The sequence below is a fragment of the Xenopus laevis genome, chromosome 6L, assembly GCF_017654675.1.
Source record: "Xenopus laevis strain J_2021 chromosome 6L, Xenopus_laevis_v10.1, whole genome shotgun sequence".
Classification (NCBI taxonomy): domain Eukaryota; kingdom Metazoa; phylum Chordata; class Amphibia; order Anura; family Pipidae; genus Xenopus; species Xenopus laevis.
Window position 1 is genome coordinate 163052836 of NC_054381.1, and position 21564 is coordinate 163074399.

The 21564-nt window shown below is 45.6% G+C and overlaps 1 protein-coding gene across 14 annotated transcripts in view; it reads left to right on the forward strand.

Annotated features, from left to right (window-relative positions):
- LOC108695484 (plectin-like) overlaps window positions 1-21564 on the forward strand; it is a 134645-nt gene that overhangs the window by 24430 nt on the left and 88651 nt on the right. For 2 of the 14 annotated variants that reach the window (XM_041566708.1, XM_041566709.1), the window contains exon 1: window positions 16225-19010. The exons of 8 other annotated variants lie outside the window; for them this stretch is intronic. In XM_041566708.1, coding sequence (XP_041422642.1) covers window positions 16508-19010 — 2503 coding nt within the window. In that variant the 5' untranslated portion in view covers window positions 16225-16507. Of the gene's footprint in view, window positions 1-16224; window positions 19011-20500; window positions 20604-21564 lie in introns of those variants that run through there. 4 more of the 14 variants (XM_041566710.1, XM_041566712.1, XM_041566728.1 and 1 more) reach the window with 2 other exon arrangements.

Genomic DNA, 21564 nt, shown 5'->3' on the forward strand with positions numbered 1-21564 from the left:
CAAATAAGCACTCACCCCAAATCTCCCCCTAACTGACCTTCAGACTGGGCCCCCTTAGCTCATAACAAGGTTACAGATATATAGAAACATTGGGGTGTCACCCTGCTATAGTTCCAGGGGTACCCAGGGTACAAATAAGCACTCACCCCAAATCTCCCCCTAACTGACCTTCAGACTGGGCCCCCTTATATGGGGTTGGAGGAGGTAAATGTGGATATGTTGGGTAAGAACATGTGTATGAGAGAGTGAGTACTGAAAGTACAGAGGGAATTTGGATGGCTGTGTTGGTGCCGGTTCGATGCTGTATTGCCGGGCCCTCTGAACCCCAGGAACAATATTATAACATCCTGGGGGTCAGTCTCTGTATAACACTGTTCCTTGGTGGTGGGTCATTATGGGTACGGGCAGTTGGCCAGTTTTGGGTATGTGGGGGTTGGAGATGGGTAAATGTGGATATTTCGGGGGCAGAATGTGTATCAGAGAGTAAGTACTGGAAGTACCGGGGCATTTGGGTGGCTGGTGCTGGTGTTCCATGCTGTATTGTTGGGCCCTCGGTCATGCAGTTATGGGAGGGCAGTTAAGAGCTGGCAGTTAGGTTTCAGTTAGTTAAGAGCTGGCAGTTAGGTTTCAGTTAGTTAAGAGCTGGCAGTTAGGTTTCAGTTAGTTAAGAGCTGGCAGTTAGGTTTCAGTTAGTTAAGAGCTGGCAGTTAGGTTTCAGTTAGTTAAGAGCTGGCAGTTAGGTTTCAGTTAGTTAAGAGCTGGCAGTTAGGTTTCAGTTAGTTAAGAGCTGGCAGTTAGGTTTCAGTTAGTTAAGAGCTGGCAGTTAGGTTTCAGTTAGTTAAGAGCTGGCAGTTGTTTTTCCCCTTTAGCAGTTACATTGCGGCCCCAGAAGGTTTATTGGGCCCCGGCCCAGAGACCAGTAGCTGAAATCCTTCTGTTCTGGGAAAATCTGTTGTGGATTAAGTTGCAGAGACAGCGTGAGAGGAACATGTGGCCCCCGTCTGGCCAAATCCATAAAGGGAACCCGACTCTTTGTACCCCTTTATATGTTATCAACCCCCCCATGTGAAATGCCCCCTTTCTGCCTCCATCAACTACTACATTAGTCGCTCCAGAATTGAAATGCCCCTACACTGGGTTGATCCACCCCTTCTACTTATGCCTCTTACTTCTTCTGCCCCTCCGGCCGGAGAGACCCATCACTGAACCAATGCACTGGGGCATCTGCATGAGGGGCTTGGGGTAACAAGATACACGCTGATAATACCTGGGGGGCAGATGTGAGGTGCCACTGCTATATATATATATATATACATACCCAGTGTGTTTGCCCCGCGCCCCTGTCGCACAGCTCAATACTATATGATACAATACTATAAGATACAATACTATATGATACAATACTATATGATACAATACTATATGATACAATACTATATGATACAATACTATATGATACAATACTATATGATACAATACTATATGATACAACACTATATGATACAATACTATATGATACAATACTATAAGATACAATACTATATGATACAACACTATATGATACAATACTATATGATACAATACTGTATGATACAATACTGTATGATACAATACTATATGATACAATACTATATGATACAATACTATATGATACAACACTATATGATACAATACTATAAGATACAATACTATAAGATACAATACTATAAGATACAATACTATATGATACAATACTATAAGATACAATACTATATGATACAATACTATATGATACAATACTATATGATACAATACTATATGATATACTATATGATACTATATGATACAATACTATATGATACTATATGATACAACACTATATGATACAATACTGTAATGATACAATACTATAATGATACAATACTATGATTACTATATGATACAATACTATATAATACTATATATACAATACTATATGATACAATACTATACTGATACAATACTATGATACAATACTATATGATACAATACTATATGATACTACAACACTATATGATACAATACTGTATGATACAATACTATATGATACAATACTATATGATACAATACTATATGATACTATATGATACAATACTATATGATACAATACTATATGATACAATACTATATGATACATACATACTATATGATACTATATGATACATACTATAATACTATATGATACAATACTATATGATACATATACTACTATTGATACAATACTATACTATAATGATACAATACTATACAATACTATATGATACATACATACTATATGATACAATATATGATACAATACTATATGATACAATACAATACAATACTATATGATACATACTATATGATACTATATACTATATGATAAATAAATACTATATATACAATACTATATGATACATACTATATGATACAATACTATAAATACAATACTATAATACAATACTATATGATACAATACTATATGATACAACACTATATGATACAATAAATACTATATGATACAATACTATATGATAATACTATATGATACAATACTATATGTACTATGATACAATACTATATGATACAATACTATAATGATACAATACTATATGATACAATACTATATGTATGATAAATAAATACTATATGATACTATATGATTACTATATGATACAATACTATACATACAATACTATATGATACAATACTATATGATACAATACTATATGATACAATAATACTAATATGATACAATACTATATATGATTACTATATGATACAATACTATATGATACAATACTAATATGATACAATACTATATGATACAATACTATATGATACAATACTATATTGATACAATACTTATGATACAATCTATATGATCAACACTATATGATAAAATAAACTACTATATGATACAATACTATATGATACAATACTATATGATACAAATACTATAAGATACAATACTATAAATACAATACTATATGATACAATACTATATGATACAATACTATATGATAACAACACTATATGATACCAATACTATATGATACAATACTATATGATACAATACTATATGATACAATACTATATGATACAATACTATAAGATACAATACTATATGATACAATACTATATGATACAATACTATATGATACAATACTATAAGATACAATACTATATGATACAATACTATATGATACAATACTATATGATACAATACTATATGATACAACACTATATGATAAAATAAATACTATATGATACAATACTATATGATACAATACTATATGATACAATACTATATGATACAATACTGTATGATACAATACTGTATGATACAATACTATATGATACAATACTATATGATACAATACTATATGATACAATACTATATGATACAATATTATATGATACAATACTATATGATAAAATAAATACTATATGATACAATACTATATGATACAATACTATATGATACAATACTATATGATACAATAAATACTATATGATACAATACTATATGATACAATACTAGATGATACAATACTATATGATACAATACTATATGATATAATACTATATGATAAAATAAATACTATATGATACAATACTATATGATACAATACTATATGATACAATACTATATGATACAATACTATATGATACAACACTATATGATACAATACTATATGATACAATACTGTATGATACAATACTATATGATACAATACTAGATGATACAATACTAGATGATAAAATAAATACTATATGATACAATACTATATGATACAATACTATACGATACAATACTATATGATACTATACTATATGATACAATACTATATGATACAATACTATATGATACAATACTATATGATAAAATAAATACTATATGATACAATACTATATGATACAATACTACATTATAAAATAAATACTATAGGATACAATACTATATGATACAATACTATATGATACAATACTATATGATACAATACTGTATGATATAATACTGTATGATACAATACTATATGATACAATACTGTATGATACAATACTATATGATACAATACTATATGATACAATACTATATGATACAATACTGTATGATACAATACTATATGATACAATACTGTATGATACAATACTATATGATACAATACTGTATGATAAAATAAATACTATATGATACAATACTATATGATACTATACTATATGATACTATACTATATGATACTATACTATATGATACTATACTATATGATACTATACTATATGATAAGTATTACTATATAAGTACTATATAATAAGTACACACAGGTGAGTGCCTGGGGCTGTACAAACACAGGGAGATGTCGGCTCTTTCCTTGGCCGCACTCACTGGGAGACAGATTAAGGCAAAGTCCACACGTCTTTGTGCGGCGCCCCCAGTGCATTGTGGGAACTGGGGAAGGAACATTAAAGTGGCGCACAGGAATTCTGAAACTTAACCCCGGCAGCTCCGAAATGTTCTCCACCTCTAAGGGTAAGACAGGGTTAACTTTACCTTCTCTTCAGTTCTTATGGGCAGCTTTGAAGGGGGGAAGGTCTGAGTAAATCTTTCTTCTGCTTGGAAATGGTTAAAATGAAAGATCTTAAAGTGGGGCTTTGTCAGTAAGTGTCCCTTTGCCCACCTGCCCCTCTGATTACAAAACCTACCTGTGTGTATCTGCCTCTCTGTGTGTGTCTGTGTGTTGCTACACACTTGCTGGATAGGCAGTGATTCATGGAGGAATGTCCAGCTGTGGCCCCACATTGCTGCTCCCAACATCCCACCAAAGGCAGAGGGGCCCCCTACTCCTATGTTATCATATGTTCTGCAGAGAATCTTCTGATTGCAGTTGGTCCCATTTATTTATTAATGGACTCTCTTTGTTATGTTGCCTGGTTGCTAGTCTTGCTGCCCTTAGTAACCAGGCATTGGATTGAATGTTAAAGTGAAGGGTAAACAGGAGAAAGCAGATGCTTGTATTTCTGGCATATGAAAGGTTCATGTACAGGGAATGTTGCTCTAGAACAGGGCTGTCCAACTGGTGGCCAGCGGGGCCCCCTTGTGTGGCTCCCACATGAAAGTCCGGGGCCCCCTTGTGTGGCCCCCACATGAAAGTCTGCCTGCTGTGTCTGCTTACCATGAGTAACCTTTAATAGGTATCACTACAGAGATTAACTGCCCCTGCATTGTTTCACCTCATCTGTATTGTTCCACCTGTAATCCCCCCAGTGTTGCTCACACCTGTGCACCCTAAATCCCTGTACTGTTCACACCTGAGACCCAAACTGAAACTGCCACATTGTTCACCTGTTCACACTCATACAAACTGCTGAAGGGGCACCAGCACTGTGTCACTGTATGTAGTACATCTTAGACTGGTCCTGATGGGTTTCCCTGTCTCCTGCTCTGTTCTGCCTGCCCTGTGCTCCCTGTGTGTGTCATACTCTACCTTCCCTATACTCCCTGTGTGCCATACTCTGCCTGTTATATGCTCCCTGTGTGTGCCATACTCTGCCTGCCCTATGCTCCCTGTATGTGTCATACTCTGCCTGTCCTATACTCCCTGTGTGTGTCATATTCTGCCTGCCCTATGCTCCCTGTGTGTGCCATACTCTGCCTTCCCTATACTCCCTGTGTGTGTCATACTCTGCCTGTCCTATGTTCCCTGTGTGTCATACTCTCCCTACCCTATGTTCCCTGTGTGTGTCATACTCTGCCTGCCCTATGCTCCTTGTGTGTGCCATACTCTGTCTGCCCTATACTCCCTGTGTGTGTCATATTCTGCCTGCCCTATGCTCCCTGTGTGTGTCATACTCTGCCTGTCCTATGTTCCCTGTGTGTCATACTCTCCCTACCCTATGTTCCCTGGGTGTGTCATACTCTGCCTGTCCTATGTTCCCTGTGTGTCATACTCTGCCTGTCCTATGCTCCCTGTGTGTGTCATACTCTGCCTGCCCTATGCTCCCTGTGTGTGTCATATTCTGTTTTCCCTATGCTCCCTGTGTGTGTGTGCCATACTCTGCCTGCCCTATGCTCCCTGTGTGTGTCATACTCTGCCTGCCCTATGCTCCCTGTGTGTGTCATACTCTGCCTGCCCTATGCTCCCTGTGTGTGTCATATTCTGCTTTCCCTATGCTCCCTGTGTGTGTCATACTCTGCCTTCCCTGTGCTCCCCATGTGTGGCATACTCTGCCTGTCCTATGCTTGCTGTGTGTGCCATACTCTGCCTTCCCTGTGCTCCCTGTGTGTGACATACTCTACCTGCACTATGCTCCCTGTGTGTGTCATACTCTGTCTGCCCTATGCTCCCTGTGTGTGCCATACTCTGCCTGCCCTATGCTCCCTGTGTGTGTCATACTCTCCCTGCACTATGCTCCCTGTGTGTGTCATACTCTGTCTGTCCTATACTCCTGTGTGTGCCATACTCTGCCTGCCCTATGCTCCCTGTGTGTGTCATACTCTGCCTGCCCTATGCTCCCTGTGTGTGTCATACTCTGTCTGCCCTATGCTCCCTGTGTGTGCCATACTCTGCCTGCCCTATGCTCCCTGTGTGTGTCATACTCTGCCTGCCCTATGCTCCCTGTGTGTGCCATACTCTGCCTGTGTGACATACTCTACCTTCCCTATGCTCCCTGTGTGTACCATACTCTGCCTGTGTGTGTCATACTCTGCCTGTCCTATGCTCCCTGTGTGTGTCATACTCTGCCTGCCCTATGCTCCTGTGTGTGCCATACTCTGCCTGCCCTATGCTCCCTGTGTGTGTCATACTCTGCCTGTGTGTGTCATACTCTGCCTGTGTGTGTCATACTCTGCCTGTGTGTGTCATACTCTGCCTGTGTGTGTCATACTCTGCCTGTGTGTGCCATACTCTGCCTGTCCTATGCTCCCTGTGTGTGTCATACTCTGCCTGCCCTATGCTCCTGTGTGTGACATACTCTACCTTCCCTATGCTCCCTGTGTGTACCATACTCTGCCTGTGTGTGTCATACTCTGCCTGCCCTATGCTCCCTGTGTGTGTCATACTCTGCCTGCCCTATGCTCCTGTGTGTGCCATACTCTGCCTGCCCTATGCTCCCTGTGTGTGTCATACTCTGTCTGCCCTATGCTCCCTGTGTGTGTCATACTCTGTCTGCCCTATGCTCCCTGTGTGTGCCATACTCTGCCTGTGTGACATACTCTACCTTCCCTATGCTCCCTGTGTGTACCATACTCTGCCTGTGTGTGTCATACTCTGCCTGTCCTATGCTTGCTGTGTGTGCCATACTCTGCCTTCCCTGTGCTCCCTGTGTGTACCATACTCTGCCTGTGTGTGTCATACTCTGCCTGTCCTATGCTTGCTGTGTGTGCCATACTCTGCCTTCCCTGTGCTCCCTGTGTGTGTCATACTCTGTCTTCCCTATTGTAAGAGCCCGAAGGCACAGTTGGAGTGCAGACCAAGGAGGAGGCAGTTCAAGCAAACAAAGTTCAAGGTGCAAGAGGGTTCGGCAATAGAATGTTTAGAGTTCAGGCAAGGGGTCAATTCAGGCAGAATTGGGTCAAAACGGTAATCAGGCAAAGGTCGGTACACAGGAATCAATATAACAAAACTAGAGTCACACCCAGGAATGCACAAAGTGAAACCTATACTTGGGCAAGTTGCAGTGTTCAAGCTCCTTTAAATAGGCCTGTTTTGGCACCAAAAGCTGGACGTCATGACGTTGACACTGGCATTCTGACGCCGGCGCCTGTTCTGATACCGTGTCCATTCCGACGCTGGCGTCACAGTGCTGCGATCCACGTGGAGGAACATGGCGCCGCCATCTTGGACCGAAGCATGGGGTGAGTAACGGTTTCCTTTACACCTGTACTCCCTGTGTGTGCCATACTCTGTCTGTGGAACATAATCTGGTATTTGTTTTGGGGGTTTGTTAGTATTTGAAAGTTATTGTAAGGGGCCCCTATGGTGTTTAATCATGTGCTGGGGGGGAGTGATGTGTTATCCACAGGGGAGGATGAGGCATATGGATTTAAGGGTAGGTCTTAAAGGAACAGTTCAGTATAAAAATAAAACAGGGTAAATAGATAAGCTGTGCAAAATAAAAAATGTATCTAATATAGTTAGTTAGGCAAAAATGTAATGTATAAAGGCTGGAGTGAGTGGATGTGTAACATAATAGCCAGAACACTACTTCCTGCTTTTCAGCTCTCTAACTCTGAGTTAGTCAGTGACTATAAGGGGGGCCACATGGGACATAATTGTTCAGTGAGTTTGTAATTGATCCTCAGCATTCAGCTCAGATTCAAAAGCAACAACCCATGTGCCCACCTCAGGTCTCTGATTGGTTACTGCCTGGTAACCAGTGGAAAGCAAGAGAGCTGTAATATTAGATACATGATTTATTTTGTACAGCCTATTTATCCGGTTTTTATTTTTACACTGAACAATTCCTTTAATATGACTGAACTTTTTTCACATATGAGTAATAAGTGATATCCCTGCAGTGAGCACCACTATTTGGTCTTTTTGGTTTGTTATCACAATTAATGTGGACGTGGTCTTGTGGTTAAAAGTGGGTGTGGTTGAAAAACAGGGCGTGGTTAACACTGGTTTCCATTATCAGCCCTCCACCATGTAGGCCAGAAAAATGACGGCCCTTGGTACCACATAAGTTGGACAGCACTGTGCTAGAATATGAGCTGCAGGGAGTTGTGGGCTTGTAGCTACTCATGGACACAATTCATGGCTTTTGCTGCGGCAGTGAACTGGTTAATTGGGGTGGCAGCCTCGGGCTGGTTAGAGAGTTGCTGTTAATCAGCCTGTGGCACAAATGTGCTGCCCCTTGTGGTAAAGTGCAGTACTGCCCTGGCCTCACCCCTGTATATAATTAGCTGCTATAAGGGAATTGTGGGAATTTTTAGGGACCCCTGACCTGGGACCCATATTTCTTTGCTGTGTGTTTTACTTCCCAATCTGTTTCTCCTCCCCATTCCCTGAGTGAGGAATTCCAGTTCTGTTACACATTATACGCTCCCAGCTTGTTCTCTAGGGAAGGAATAGGGCTTCCAGTTTTATTGTTCCCTGCACTAAACTCATGGGAGAGGCACCACCCTCCCAGTTTGGAGTAGATGTGTGGCACCTGGTGGGTAGGGTTATCCTAGTTATCATTGTGCCCAAATGATGTCATGTCTGATGCCCAGAGCACTGACATCAAATACTCCCTGTGGCCCTGTCAGGGTGCTGGGAGTTGTAGTTGTACTACACTAATTGGGAGTCACTGGGTGGGATCAGTAACTGGCATTGCCCACCCGGTGCAACTGTCCTGGGACACTGCTGAATTATTGGTAGAATTCCCAATGAGGCCACTCAGAAAATTCCCAGTCAGAATTCCCAGAATTAAAGGGCCAGTAGCAGCAACATGCAGGCTGCTTGTGTATGAAAGAAATCCGGCCGTTCCATTATGGGGGGGATCAGTAGACTTAATCGTTATCCCCCCCTGTCCTATCTTCCTCCCCACAAACCACATGTAACCAGGAAGGGGGGTGCCGCAAAAATGTATTTCCTCGGAGTACAGATGTATTTGTAGCCTTTTGTAGAATGAAGGGCTCCATGCGATTGATCTCTGTGTTGCTATGTGCAGTGGCCCTGGAAACCAGACAATAAGTCTTTATGTTGCTATGTGCAGTGGCCCTGGAAACCAGAAATGAATGAAGTGTTTGGTTAGATTTTTATTGTTATTATTTATTTGGACTTTCTACCCCACTCCCCTGTCCATGCTTGAAAGCTGCAAGGAACAGGTTAAACTCAAATGCTACAGAGGGAATATTAAGTAGTTAATAAAAAAGGAAGACCAAACTACCCCTTTAAAGGGCAACCAAGCGGCCTCATTACAGCAGTGAATTTGGTGCCAGGGGGAGTGTATATTTAGATGCCCTTGAGGTTGGCTCATATATAACACACACATATATATATAACTATATAACTATATAACTATATAATGCCGCCGTGTCTGCACATGAAACATTGGGCTCTGCTGGGAAACCAACCCTGTGAGTCTGACACTTTCTTTATAAATGAAGGTTTTTATGTGCGGGGAATGAATGGGCTGCCAGTGGGGGGCTTCCCAGTTACTATGGGATCAGAACTGCTGTGGGGGGGCATGAAGGGCCCCTATTGACTGCGAGACCCTTTCCTGAAGGGCAGGAGTGGGCGGGGCCTGACATTCTCTATGAAAGGAGACACTGTGCTGGGGGGGGTCCTACCCTATAAATCAGTCCGACCCCATAAATCAGCCGCCCACGGACCTTTATTTAGTCTCCTGCCCGACACTTTATTCTCTTCTAGGAATCCTTGTTTGGCTCCAATTCACTCCCCGCACCCTCAGTAATGAGCTCACTGCCTATTTACTGCCCCCTCTCACATCATGTTACTTACTGGGGCCCCCCTAACATACATCATGTTACTTACTGGGGCCACACACTCCCTCAGTCTCTGTCACTGGCTGGTGTATGTGGGGGTGCCTACAGTATAGTGATTAGGGGGGGCAGCACCCTGAATTCCCACTATTGTAGTTCAGCAGTAGCCGAGGAGTAATTGGGTAACTGTAGAGTTAAATAGAGTGTGGAAAGAGAAATAAAGTCAGGATCCACCTTATACCTGCCTGTGCCTCTCTATTCTACCTGCAGTATTTGCTGTTAACTGGTTACTACAGGTGCATTTGTAATAACTGAGGGTGCAGCTCATTGCAGGTGCTGGGGATCCCCAAATTTGTTTGCTGGTGGTCCCTCTGAGACACATTATTCCATTGATTTCTAGTGCAACTGAAATGCTTCATTGTCCAAGTGCAGACATTCATTTATTGTTGCTGAAGTGCAACTCCCAGCACCAGCCAGAGAAGTGTTAAACCGTTTCCGTGCCACAGGTTCCTGGACGAGTTGCCAGTAGACTTGGGTCACAGATCAGACGTGTAGAATTGGCAACAGTAACTGTTATGCCAGTGCTGTGGTTTCCACTGAAAGGGTTAATGGAATATTTGTTAAAGGGACACACACCCCTCTTTAACATTGGAGCAATTGTATTTTCTGAATTGGCTGAGCAGGCAGTACCATGGAGCTCCAGCAGAGGGCAGATCAGACGTACAACAACACTTTAAACTAAGAGAACTGTAACTGCCGCATTACAACTGGCAGCGCAATCTGAACTTTGGGTCGGGACCCGCAGGAGAATGAGCAGTTTACTCGTGGGTTTGGTTCAGTAACTGCCCATTAGCCGCATGGGGTGTGGATTTAATATGACACGGCAGCCATGCCTTTAACCCTTTCATGTCTTTGATCAGTCGCTTTGCTGATACTCAGTGCTGTGCCTTGCAGGGATCAGGCCTGTACAGTGTATATCTATAGTAAAGAATATGAGAAGCCTTGTGTATTTATTAAGTGGGAGCTGCCATACAGCACAGATACAGTCTTTGACTCATAACTCTGCATTTCACTTAGGGTCCCTCTGACATTGCACTTGTCTCTGCTGCTCTTTCTCTTTAACCAAATGCCATGCACCCCCCCCGCCTGTTGCCTAGAGACCATTAGAGTGCATGAGCCATGCCAGCGCTGAAAACATACGGTGTAACATTTCCTCACCTGACCTCTCAGTCTCTGGGCCCCCCACTTGGCATTCCCTGGGGGTCACATTGTCATAAGAATGTTTGAGAGTAGCAGCTGCAGAAGCACGTGCTGCCCAGTCAGCTCCTGTATTAGGAAGGGGTTAAAGGGCAATTGGTGCAAATGACACTTGTGTCTTCAACAAGTGTCTCCCCTCACACGTCCTCATTTTGGTTTTTTCTTGAAGGCACCAGGGGATAAAAGGGTTAAAGTTTGAATGAATTATAACCTTTCAATTATGAAAAAGCCTAACTCTTTGCAAGTGTGGGAAGGGTTAAATAGAAGAACGCAGAACAATGAATGAACATGTTAGTGACTGAGGGAGGAAGCAAAGGTTAAAATAGAAAGGGAAGAAAGGGTTAACATTTCAGTGACATGGTGAAGGAATGGGCTGACATGTTGGGGGAGTTTAGATGTAATTTGTGGATGTGAAGCATGGGTTAATATCTGGGTAACTAGTTAATAATGTTTTATTTGCTTGGGAATGGAATAGTTAATATGTCACTATGCAAGGATTAATAGAGTGAATGGGTAAAGAAAGGGTTAATGGCTGGGAGAAACTGTTGAAATCTCTAGGTGGGGAACTGGGGAAGGAAAGGGTTAATAATATGCAGGTAACTGGGGAGGAAAGGGTTTAATAGCTGGATGATTTAGATAGTAAAGGGTTAATATCATGCAGGTAAATGGTTCAAACTGGATCATATTTTTGACTGGGGGAAAAAAGGGTTAATATAGGGTTGACTCACTGTGGGTTAATATGATACCTGTGAGTGAGGGGTTAATGTTGGTGCTGGGCATTGGGTTATCTCCTGTAATAGCCCGTTGCTGGGGCGATGGAGTCAATATTATTGGGTGGGGCCCGGGTTCCTTGTTCATATTCCCCCTCATCCCTCTATTTCTATAATGATATTTATATTCCCCCTCCCTCATCCCACTATTTATATAAATATATATATATATTCCTCAATATCCCGCTATTTATTTAATGATATATATATATATTATCCCTCATCCCTCTATTTATATAATTATATATAAATATTCCCCCTCATCCCACTATTTATGTAAATGTGTATATATATATATACCAGCTGGGCCCGACAGTAACTTTATTGCATCAGACTGAGGGGCCAGAGACCAGAGGGTTTCTCTAATGTTGTGATGACTCCTCCCCCTGCAGGGCCCCAGGCATTTGCTGAATTCCGTCACTTTAATTAGCGTCTGCTGGGAGTCAGTTCCATGTATCCACCGCAAGTTATACTTAATGACCCCCCCAGCTCTTCTATTGGCTGGTCTGTCCCAATGTCCTTTCAGCAGCATCTCCTCCTTCTAATGTCTGTTACAGACGAGTGTTTTTAGCTGCGCTCCCCTGCGTTCAGGTTTCATGCGTTCAGCCGCAGGGGAGCGCAGGAGTCGACGCACTCAATTCTATTTAATGGGGCTTTACTCAAATAGACGCAGGAAAAATGCAACCTGCTGCGTCCCACCTGCGTCCGGCACTTACATGCGCCTGTGTGAGTACAGCCCCATTGTATAGAATTAAGTGCGTCTACTCCTGCGCTCCCCTGCGGCTGAACGCATGAAAACGAAGCTAAAAACACTCGTCTGTAAGAGACATTAGGATGTTGGGAGTTGTAGTTCAGCTGAAGGTCTTCCCAGGCTACTGTTCACTGTGGCAGAAAACAGGGTAATATCTGAGGGTTGGGTGTGGCAATGCCCGGGTTTGGCAGGCGGCCATCTTGCTCTGCCAGTCACATGACACTTCCTTCCTGTGGCCTGGGGGGGGGTGTTGGGTTTCACAGGGGGGCGCTGACAGGGCAGATATACGGCCCACTGCCTCTCATCCAATGAGTAACAAGTATTTATATAGTTATTGGCCCCGATGCCCACGTAGCACTGGCGCCATGTTCTTATATTTAGTGCCAACTGGCTATTTATATGGGCACCACCCAGTCATTCGATATGGCACCCACCTACTTACAGCGTCTGGGCTGGCAACTACTACTCCAGGTGTAGGACTCTGGGAGTTATAATTGCCAGTCTGCGGTTAGTCAGGTGTAGGACGCTGGGAGTTGTAGTTGCCAGTCTGCGGTTAGTCAGGTGTAGGACGCTGGGAGTTATAATTGCCGGTCTGTCGTTATTCAGGTGTAGGACGCTGGGAGTTATAATTGCCGGTCTGTGGTTATTCAGGTGTAGGATTCTGGGAGTTGTAGTTGCCAGTCTGTGGTTATTCAGGTGTAGGACGCTGGGAGTTGTAGTTGCCAGCCTGTAGTTATTCAGGTGTAGGACGCTGGGAGTTATAATTGCCAGTCTGTGGTTATTCAGGTGTAGGACGCTGGGAGTTGTAGTTGCCAGCCTGTAGTTATTCAGGTGTAGGACGCTGGGAGTTGTAGTTGCCAGTGATACAGAGACAGACTGGGATACAGAGACATAAGGAGCTGTAGGTCGGATCTATAATAGGAACCCCCCCCCCTCATTCCTTCTATTCTGTCACCTCTTTCCTTATATAGTCACTTACTCCCAGTGTATCTATAACTCCCTGTATCTGCCCCTCACCCATAATCCCCCGCCCCCCTGTGCAGGGACAGAGCTCTCGAGATCCCACTGCTACTGACAGTCTCATAGAGGCCACACAATATGGCGGTTTCTCTGATGCGGAACAATAGGGCAGCTCCCGCAGATCATTGAATATTCCATTAGTATCACTTACTGGTCATTATCACCTGCTGAGACGCACTTCCCTGTATGTACTACTCCCAGCTGTGTGTATCTAATCTGATATTTTAACAAATACAACTCCCAGCAGCTGTAAATCAGTGGATTGCCCAGACTGGGCCAGTACTTGCCAATAGAGAACACTGGGGCAGGACTTTGGAGTTTTAACAGTTCACCTACACACCTTAAAGTGACGGCGTTCCCTTTATCAGTGTATCCGTATGTTAAAGCGGCTGGAGACTGAACTGGTGCAGTGAATAGAAATAAATCTGATTGTTTCCTATGGGTGAGGCTACACAGGGAACATCCCTCATAGCACTTTATACTGCACATCTAGAAAAGCCTCATGCTGATTGGCTGATTAGTAACCCATTGGGATTCTGCCCTGGGCTGGAGTCATTGGGAGCCTTATTTATACATGTGGGAGCTGCCATACTGTAGACTCTGCCCTCCATTCACCCTTGAGGCAGAATTATTTTTGGGAGGTAACACAGAGTATTGCCCCCCGAATGACTCTGATTGGCTGTGGGACATCTGTGGGTACGTGAGATTGTGATTGTATTCCTATTGGCTGCTATCTGCCTGCCCACTCTAACTGCCAGCTGTGCCACAGAGAGACTGACGGGGATGCACCTGTCTCCCACTGAACAAAGAACCATTGAGGTCCCTCGCCTGCTGGGCTTGCACTCTATGTGGAGGCGTGTGTGTGACAGAAGGAAACAGCTGCACTCACATTCCTCAAGTCTGTAGATCTGTATATATTGTCTCTAGTATCTGTGTATCATGTGATCTGTATGGAGAAATATATGGGCCCTTGTCTCTGGAAGGGGCCCCGTGTCATCAGGAAAGGTCACCATGCAGCCCTACCAAATTCTGGTGAACTACAACTCCCAGCATCCCATGCAGCCTGTCAGTTGTGCTGCTACCACCTCTGCTGGGTGATGGTTCCTGCAGTTGCACGGGGGCGGGGGATGTATCTGTGAGTTTGGGTTTAGGAATCTGAGTGGGAGCCTCAATATGCAGATCTGTGTCCAGAGAGCCCCCTAGTGGGCAGAATCCTGGGTATTCCCTGGGAATAACTCCCTGCTCATCCCCCAGGTACAACTCCCTGCTCGCCCCAATCATCACCCTTATTGGCACCCCTTTGTGCCACCCCTCCTAGTGGGCAGTTGAGACAGAAGGGTGAATATTGTAATTCCACTTGTTACACTGTGTATTACGTTGCTACTATTCTGATACTAATAGTAACACTCTCTGGGGGACCCCATTCTGTACTGTAGAGCTAGCACTCTATGGGGACCCCATTCTGTACTGTAGAGCTAGCACTCTATGGGGACCCCGTTCTGGAGTTTAGAGCTAGCACTCTATGTGGACCCCATTCTGGATCGTAGAGCTAGCACTCAATGAGGGACCCCATTCTGTACTGTAGAGCTAGCACTCTATGGGGACCACATTCTGTACTGTAGAGCTAGCACTCTATGGGGACCCCGTTCTGGAGTTTAGAGCTAGCACTCTATCGGGACCCCATTCTGGTATTGTAGAGATAGCACTCTATGGGGACCCCCCTGCAGATATGAAGTCTTTATAAGGCATAGAATAAGAGCTGACACTCATCAGGACTAGTAAGAGGAGCTGGGCAAGTCGAGAGGCACCCGCTGCTTGGAACTGAATGAATGGGTGCTGGGAGACAGGGAGGGTGCCAGTGCCTGGGGTTGGATTCCTGCCCCTCCCCGTCAGTGTGAGTGGCTGGAGGGTGTGTGCCTGGAGAGCATGTGCTCGTCTGTCTCTCACTGTGTCGCTCTCACTCTTCTCCGGAGCTGTCTCGCTGCTCTGTCCAGTCTCTCTCAGACCCAGGAGGCGGAGCTAAGCAGCAGAGCCAGGAGGGGGGACAGTGAGTAGAGACGGGAGAGAAGGAGAGAAAGTTTGTGGTGCCAGTGGAACGTTGCACAGGGAGCTGACACTTCTTCCTCGGAGCTATTGATTGAGCTCACAACGCTGGCACACGGATTTGTGCCACACAACTTCCTGCTCTCTGTTTGTTTCCTCATCTCACGCCCGTTTGGTGCCGCGACTCTTCTCTTTGGCATCTGATTCTGCGTCTGGAGCTTTGACCTCTCTGCCAATATGGTGGCCGGAATGCTCATGCCGCTGGACCAGCTCCGGGCCATTTATGAAGTCGTATTCCGAGATGGCGTCATGGTGGCCAAGAATGATGAGCGCCCACAGAGTCGCCACGCCGAGGTGCCAGGCGTCACCAACCTGCAAGTCACCAAAGCCATGGGCTCATTGAAATCCCGCGGGTTTGTCCGAGAAACCTTTGTGTGGCGCCATTGTTACTGGTATCTGACCAATGAGGGCATTGCCTACCTGCGCCAGTATCTGCACCTGCCCCCTGAAATTGTACCCGCCTCCCTGCAGCGGGTCAGACGTCCTGCGCCCATGCCCGGGGTACTGCGTCGCCCTCCGGCTCCCAAAGTCCAAACTGTAAGTGGACCCACATGTTATGTGCCCAAGGCCCAGGAGGAGGGCGACAGGCAAGACTATCGGAAAGTAGAAGCGCCAGTTTCACAGAAGGGTCCAATGCCAGGTCTCTTCACTGCCAGGGCACAGGACCAAGATAGTCAGAAAGGTGGGTGGCACAGAGGCTCAGGGGATGCACAGGATGCCAAGTGGCCACCTCAGGCCTCTAATGTAACATGGGCACAGAAGGGCAAACAGGGCCAGTGGGGAGAGGAGAGTAGGAAAATGACAGTCAGAGAGGAGAGTAGGAAGATGCCAGTTAGAGAGGAGAGTAGGAAGATGCCAGTTAGAGAGGAGAGTAGGAAGATGGCAGCTGCTCCTTCTCCTTTAGAGCCTGTGGGTGCTGACAGGTTGTTTGGCCCCGGGCAGGAGCTCAGTAAGATCCAGGCAAGGGCCCCTAGTGAGGTTTGGAGAGTTCCCAGCCCAGTATCTGACAGTTGGAAGCAGGAGAGGGAGGAGGGACGAGCAGAAAGGCCGGAGAGAGAAGAGCTGGAGAAGATTGTCAGCCCAGTGATCTCATCCTCCCGGCCCGGAACTGGAGACAAGAGAGAAGGAGGAGGACAGGGGCAGAAACACGGGGGAATCAGAGAGGCAGAGACAGGGGTAATTGAGTCTGTAGCTCAGAACCAGCAGCAGGTCAGAGACGCCCAGAGAGATAAAGGGCCCCGGGCCGGGGTATCAGAGCCCACAGGTCAGGAGGTGGGAAGGACTGGGGGGCAGAAACAAGATGTCAGGGAAACACCAAAGATTGGGGAGGGGGGCGCTGAGGTACAGAGAGGGGCAGATCTGCCTTCTACCCCTGAACCCACAAAGGCAGAAACTAAACAGAGAAAAAAGGGCAAGAAAGAGAAGGTGGAAGGAGAGAGTCTGGGGGTTCCCCCTGAATCTGTAGGAAACAAACCCCAAGAAGTGACAAAAGAGGAAAAGGAAAAAGGGGCAGACGAGGGCCATAAAGTGACCGAACCCCCCAAAGCAGAAACCAAATCAGAGACCAAAAAAGGCAAAAAAAAGAAAGAGAAACAAGAGATTAAAGAAGAGAATTTGGGGGATACCCAGAGAGATACCAGCCCATTGGTACCAGAACCTCAGGACCCAGTGGCACAGAGTAGTCAGGAGGGGGCAGAGAAGCTTCAGGTAGAACCTCCCATAGAGTCCCATAGTATAACTAGTGTAGAAGGTCCAGCCCCAGGCCCAACAGAACCAGGTCCCAAGCAAGAGAAGAAGAAGTCTTCCAAAAAGGGCCCAGTTCCTCCCATAGAAGAAGGGGTGGTGCAGAACTGGATCATTTCTCAGGCTCAGGTAGGAGAGGGGGGTGTCAGGGAATCGGATCAGGTGCAGAAGTCGCTGCAGGTAACCACAGGCCCAGTTCCTAGTGATGGAAAATTGGGGGAGAGAGGGGAGCAGCCAGAACTCCAGGACAAGAACCTTCTAGACTCCCAGTCAGGAACCAGAGGTCCAAAGATTCAACTGAAACTCGAGACCAAAGAAGAGTCAGAATTGCGGGTTGGGTACCGGGTGCAGCTAGAAGAGTCCATTACAAGGGTAGAGAAAATTATTGGGGTGCAGGCAGAATGGGGCTCATTAAACACAGGGAGGTCCAATACAGAACCAGAACAAATGGACATTCCTGGCTCAGAGATCGCCATAGAGACACATGGACACGAGTGTGAGCTCATGGGCCCAGTTGTGCAAACCCACACGCAGGTTCTGCCATGTGCTACTCCCCCTGTTCCTCCAGTCACTGATTGGCTGCAGGACACCAGACCGGATCCAGAACCACTGGCCAATGAGATGGTTACAGAATCACAAGGGACCGAGAAACTGGGGGCTGGGGAGCAGCAGTCTGACCCGACTATTACCCAGACTCCTCTAGGGCAAGCCCAGACTGGGGCTGAGGGGAGTGAAGGGGCGGTGCCAGACAAGCTGCAGGGAGTTGTGGTGCTGAGGAAGACTTGTCAGACTGTGTCAGAAACGACCCTCGTTACCCACAATTCCACATTGGTGGAGAGAACCCAAGAGAGAACCGTGAGAGTGCAAAGAGAAGAGACTGTCAATCAGACTATAGTGGGCGTGGTCTCATCTGAGCAAGGCTCCACCCCTGATGAAGGTAAGTCCCGCCTTTCAGTTACTTCTCTTGGGGTCCTCCCTGGTACAGTGGGGCATGCTGGGAGTTGTAGTGAAGCAGGAGAGGCTGGTCTAATAGTGGGGTGTCTCACGTGCTGATGGGTGGGAGCAGGCGTTGGACACGAGGTGCAGGGAGTTATATGGAAAATAAACTGGGGGTGATGTCAGGAAAGAGGAATGAGACAGGGGGGAGTGTTGGAAAATGAAACATTAATGCCCCCCCCATAGTTAACCCAACAGGTGCCACAGGCAGCCCCAGAGGTGCGGGAGTGTTAAACAATAGATTTTCAGGTGTGGGGGGGATCTTGGAGTCTCACCCCTTTCAATAGACATTGGACTTTCCCCAGATATTCAGTTTATACACGCGCCTGCTGCTGACTGCACTGGTTTCCATGCTGCTCTGCATCTCACATATTAACTGCCTTTCAGTAAGTGGATTTGCTCTAAGTGCCCCTTTTTATTGGGAAGGCCAGGGGGGCAGTGGTGCTGAGAATTTACTGGGGGGTAATGGAATTTTGCCCCCCTCGCTGTGCTCTGTGCTGCCCCCTGTCCCACTGCCTGGCCTCTGCTGTAGCTGCTCTCACACACCAGGGGGCAGTATATTATATTTTATATTCTCACTCCTCGTCTCTCACAGGAAAATGAGAATTCGCTTTTTGTGACCGAAAAAATCAGTGTTGAAAGGGTTACTGAATCCCCACAAGCCCCGGGGATTAATTTGTGCTGGCAGTGAAGGGGTTAATGTGAGTCAGACAGAACCCTCTTCCCATTAAGGGTTACTAAGACTCACAGGCTCCTTTGATTTATCTGAAGTGGCAAATAAGGGGTTAAGGGGTTACAGAAGCTCAGGGCTCTATATTCCATGTGTGGATGAGCCAATCAGAGATGTTACATTTTGGCTTGTGAGTTGGGCGTTGGCCGCTTTGGGCTTCTGGTCCCAGTGACCTGTTTGTAGCCAAAACCCCAATACCCCCCCCCCCCCGTGCTTTAGGACTGCTCCGTCTGTACAAGTGGTGCTGGGCTTAAAGGGGCTCAAGATTAAAGGGGTGAGATGGATCAGGTCCCATTTCTAGATTGTAAGCTCTGTGTGCAGCTTTGGGCAGACTGACCCGAGTCACAGGCTCAGAATAAGTGCTGGGATGTTGGTGCCGCCCCGCAAAATGGACTAAATACGGGGTGACTCGGCACCAGCAACACCCGATGACATGTCTGGGCTGAAGAGCTGACACCCAGCTCACATACACCAGCAGGAGTGGCTGTTATTTAGGCACCAATTAAAGGGTGAGGATGAGGTGACTCAGTAGAGTGAATTAACCCTTACTCTGCCTGCCAGTCTCTCCTAGTACCCGGGCACATTGCTGAATGGAGCTGGAGGAGTGGTGTGCCAGTTAACCCCGTGACTGCCGGGGCAGTGAGTGTTGGACTTGTTGTACAGGAGGGAGGAGGAACCTGTGAGATTTACTCTTCCAGCAGCTCCTCCTCATCTCATTACCTGCCCGGGGCCCAGCAGCTCACACCATGGAGACCCCACAGGACGGACGTTGTTATATAGACGATCTGATACAGCAGGGCCAAGGTAGGGTGTCATCTGGGCTCTACTCTGTACCCCACTCCCACCCCTCTGTACCCAGCACCCCCACTCCTACTTCTCTGAACCCCAATATGCTCTGCACTGGCATGGCTCTGCGGGGTGCTGTGCACTTTGCTCTCATTCTGTGTATTTTTGGGGAGCTGCTTCCATTCTCTGCAGTTTGGGGGTGCTGTTGTCATTCTGTACAGTTTGAGGGGGTGCCATGCATCTAGGGTGTTTTGTTGTGTAGGTTGGGGGTGTTGGTTTCTCTGTGCTCTGTAGTTTGGGGGTGCTACAGTCAGTGTGGAGGTGCCATCACCCTCATAGGAGGACTTGTCATTCATAGTGTGTTGTGCCCTGGATGGAGGGGTGGGGGGGGCTAATGTTTTTCTTTAGAAATAGCTGATAATGAAGTCAATGGAGAATGTGGCAGATCAGGTTGTTTTCGGCACAAACGTTTTTCTCTAGAAGTGCAGGTGAGCAAAGAGTTAATAAAGGCCCTCCAGCTCTGTAACGTGTGAGCCTGAGTTTTACTTGTCTCTGACACACTGGGGTTCAGCCCTGGGACTTCTGTGGGGTAACAAAGGGCACTCGCTGATTATTCCAAGTACAGATAGATGGGGGGGTATCAGAGCTTTAGGGGCTGCCAGTAGGGGCATTTATCCTGGGGTCAATGTTCCCTCTCTAAGCTGTGAACTTGTGTACACTCACACTCACACTTACACTCACACTCACACTTACTCTCACATTTTGAGGCCAGAACACAAATTATGGTGCACACACAAAAGGTTTTTTATGAACAAAGCTAAGAGAAAATTATAGAGAACATTGGCTGGTGCCCACGTACCACTGAACCCTGCAGAACAGTAGGACAAGATGGAGACAGTAGGGCAAGATGGAGACAGTAGGACAAGATGGAGACAGTAGGACATGATGGGGACAGTAGGACAAGATGGAGACAGTAGGA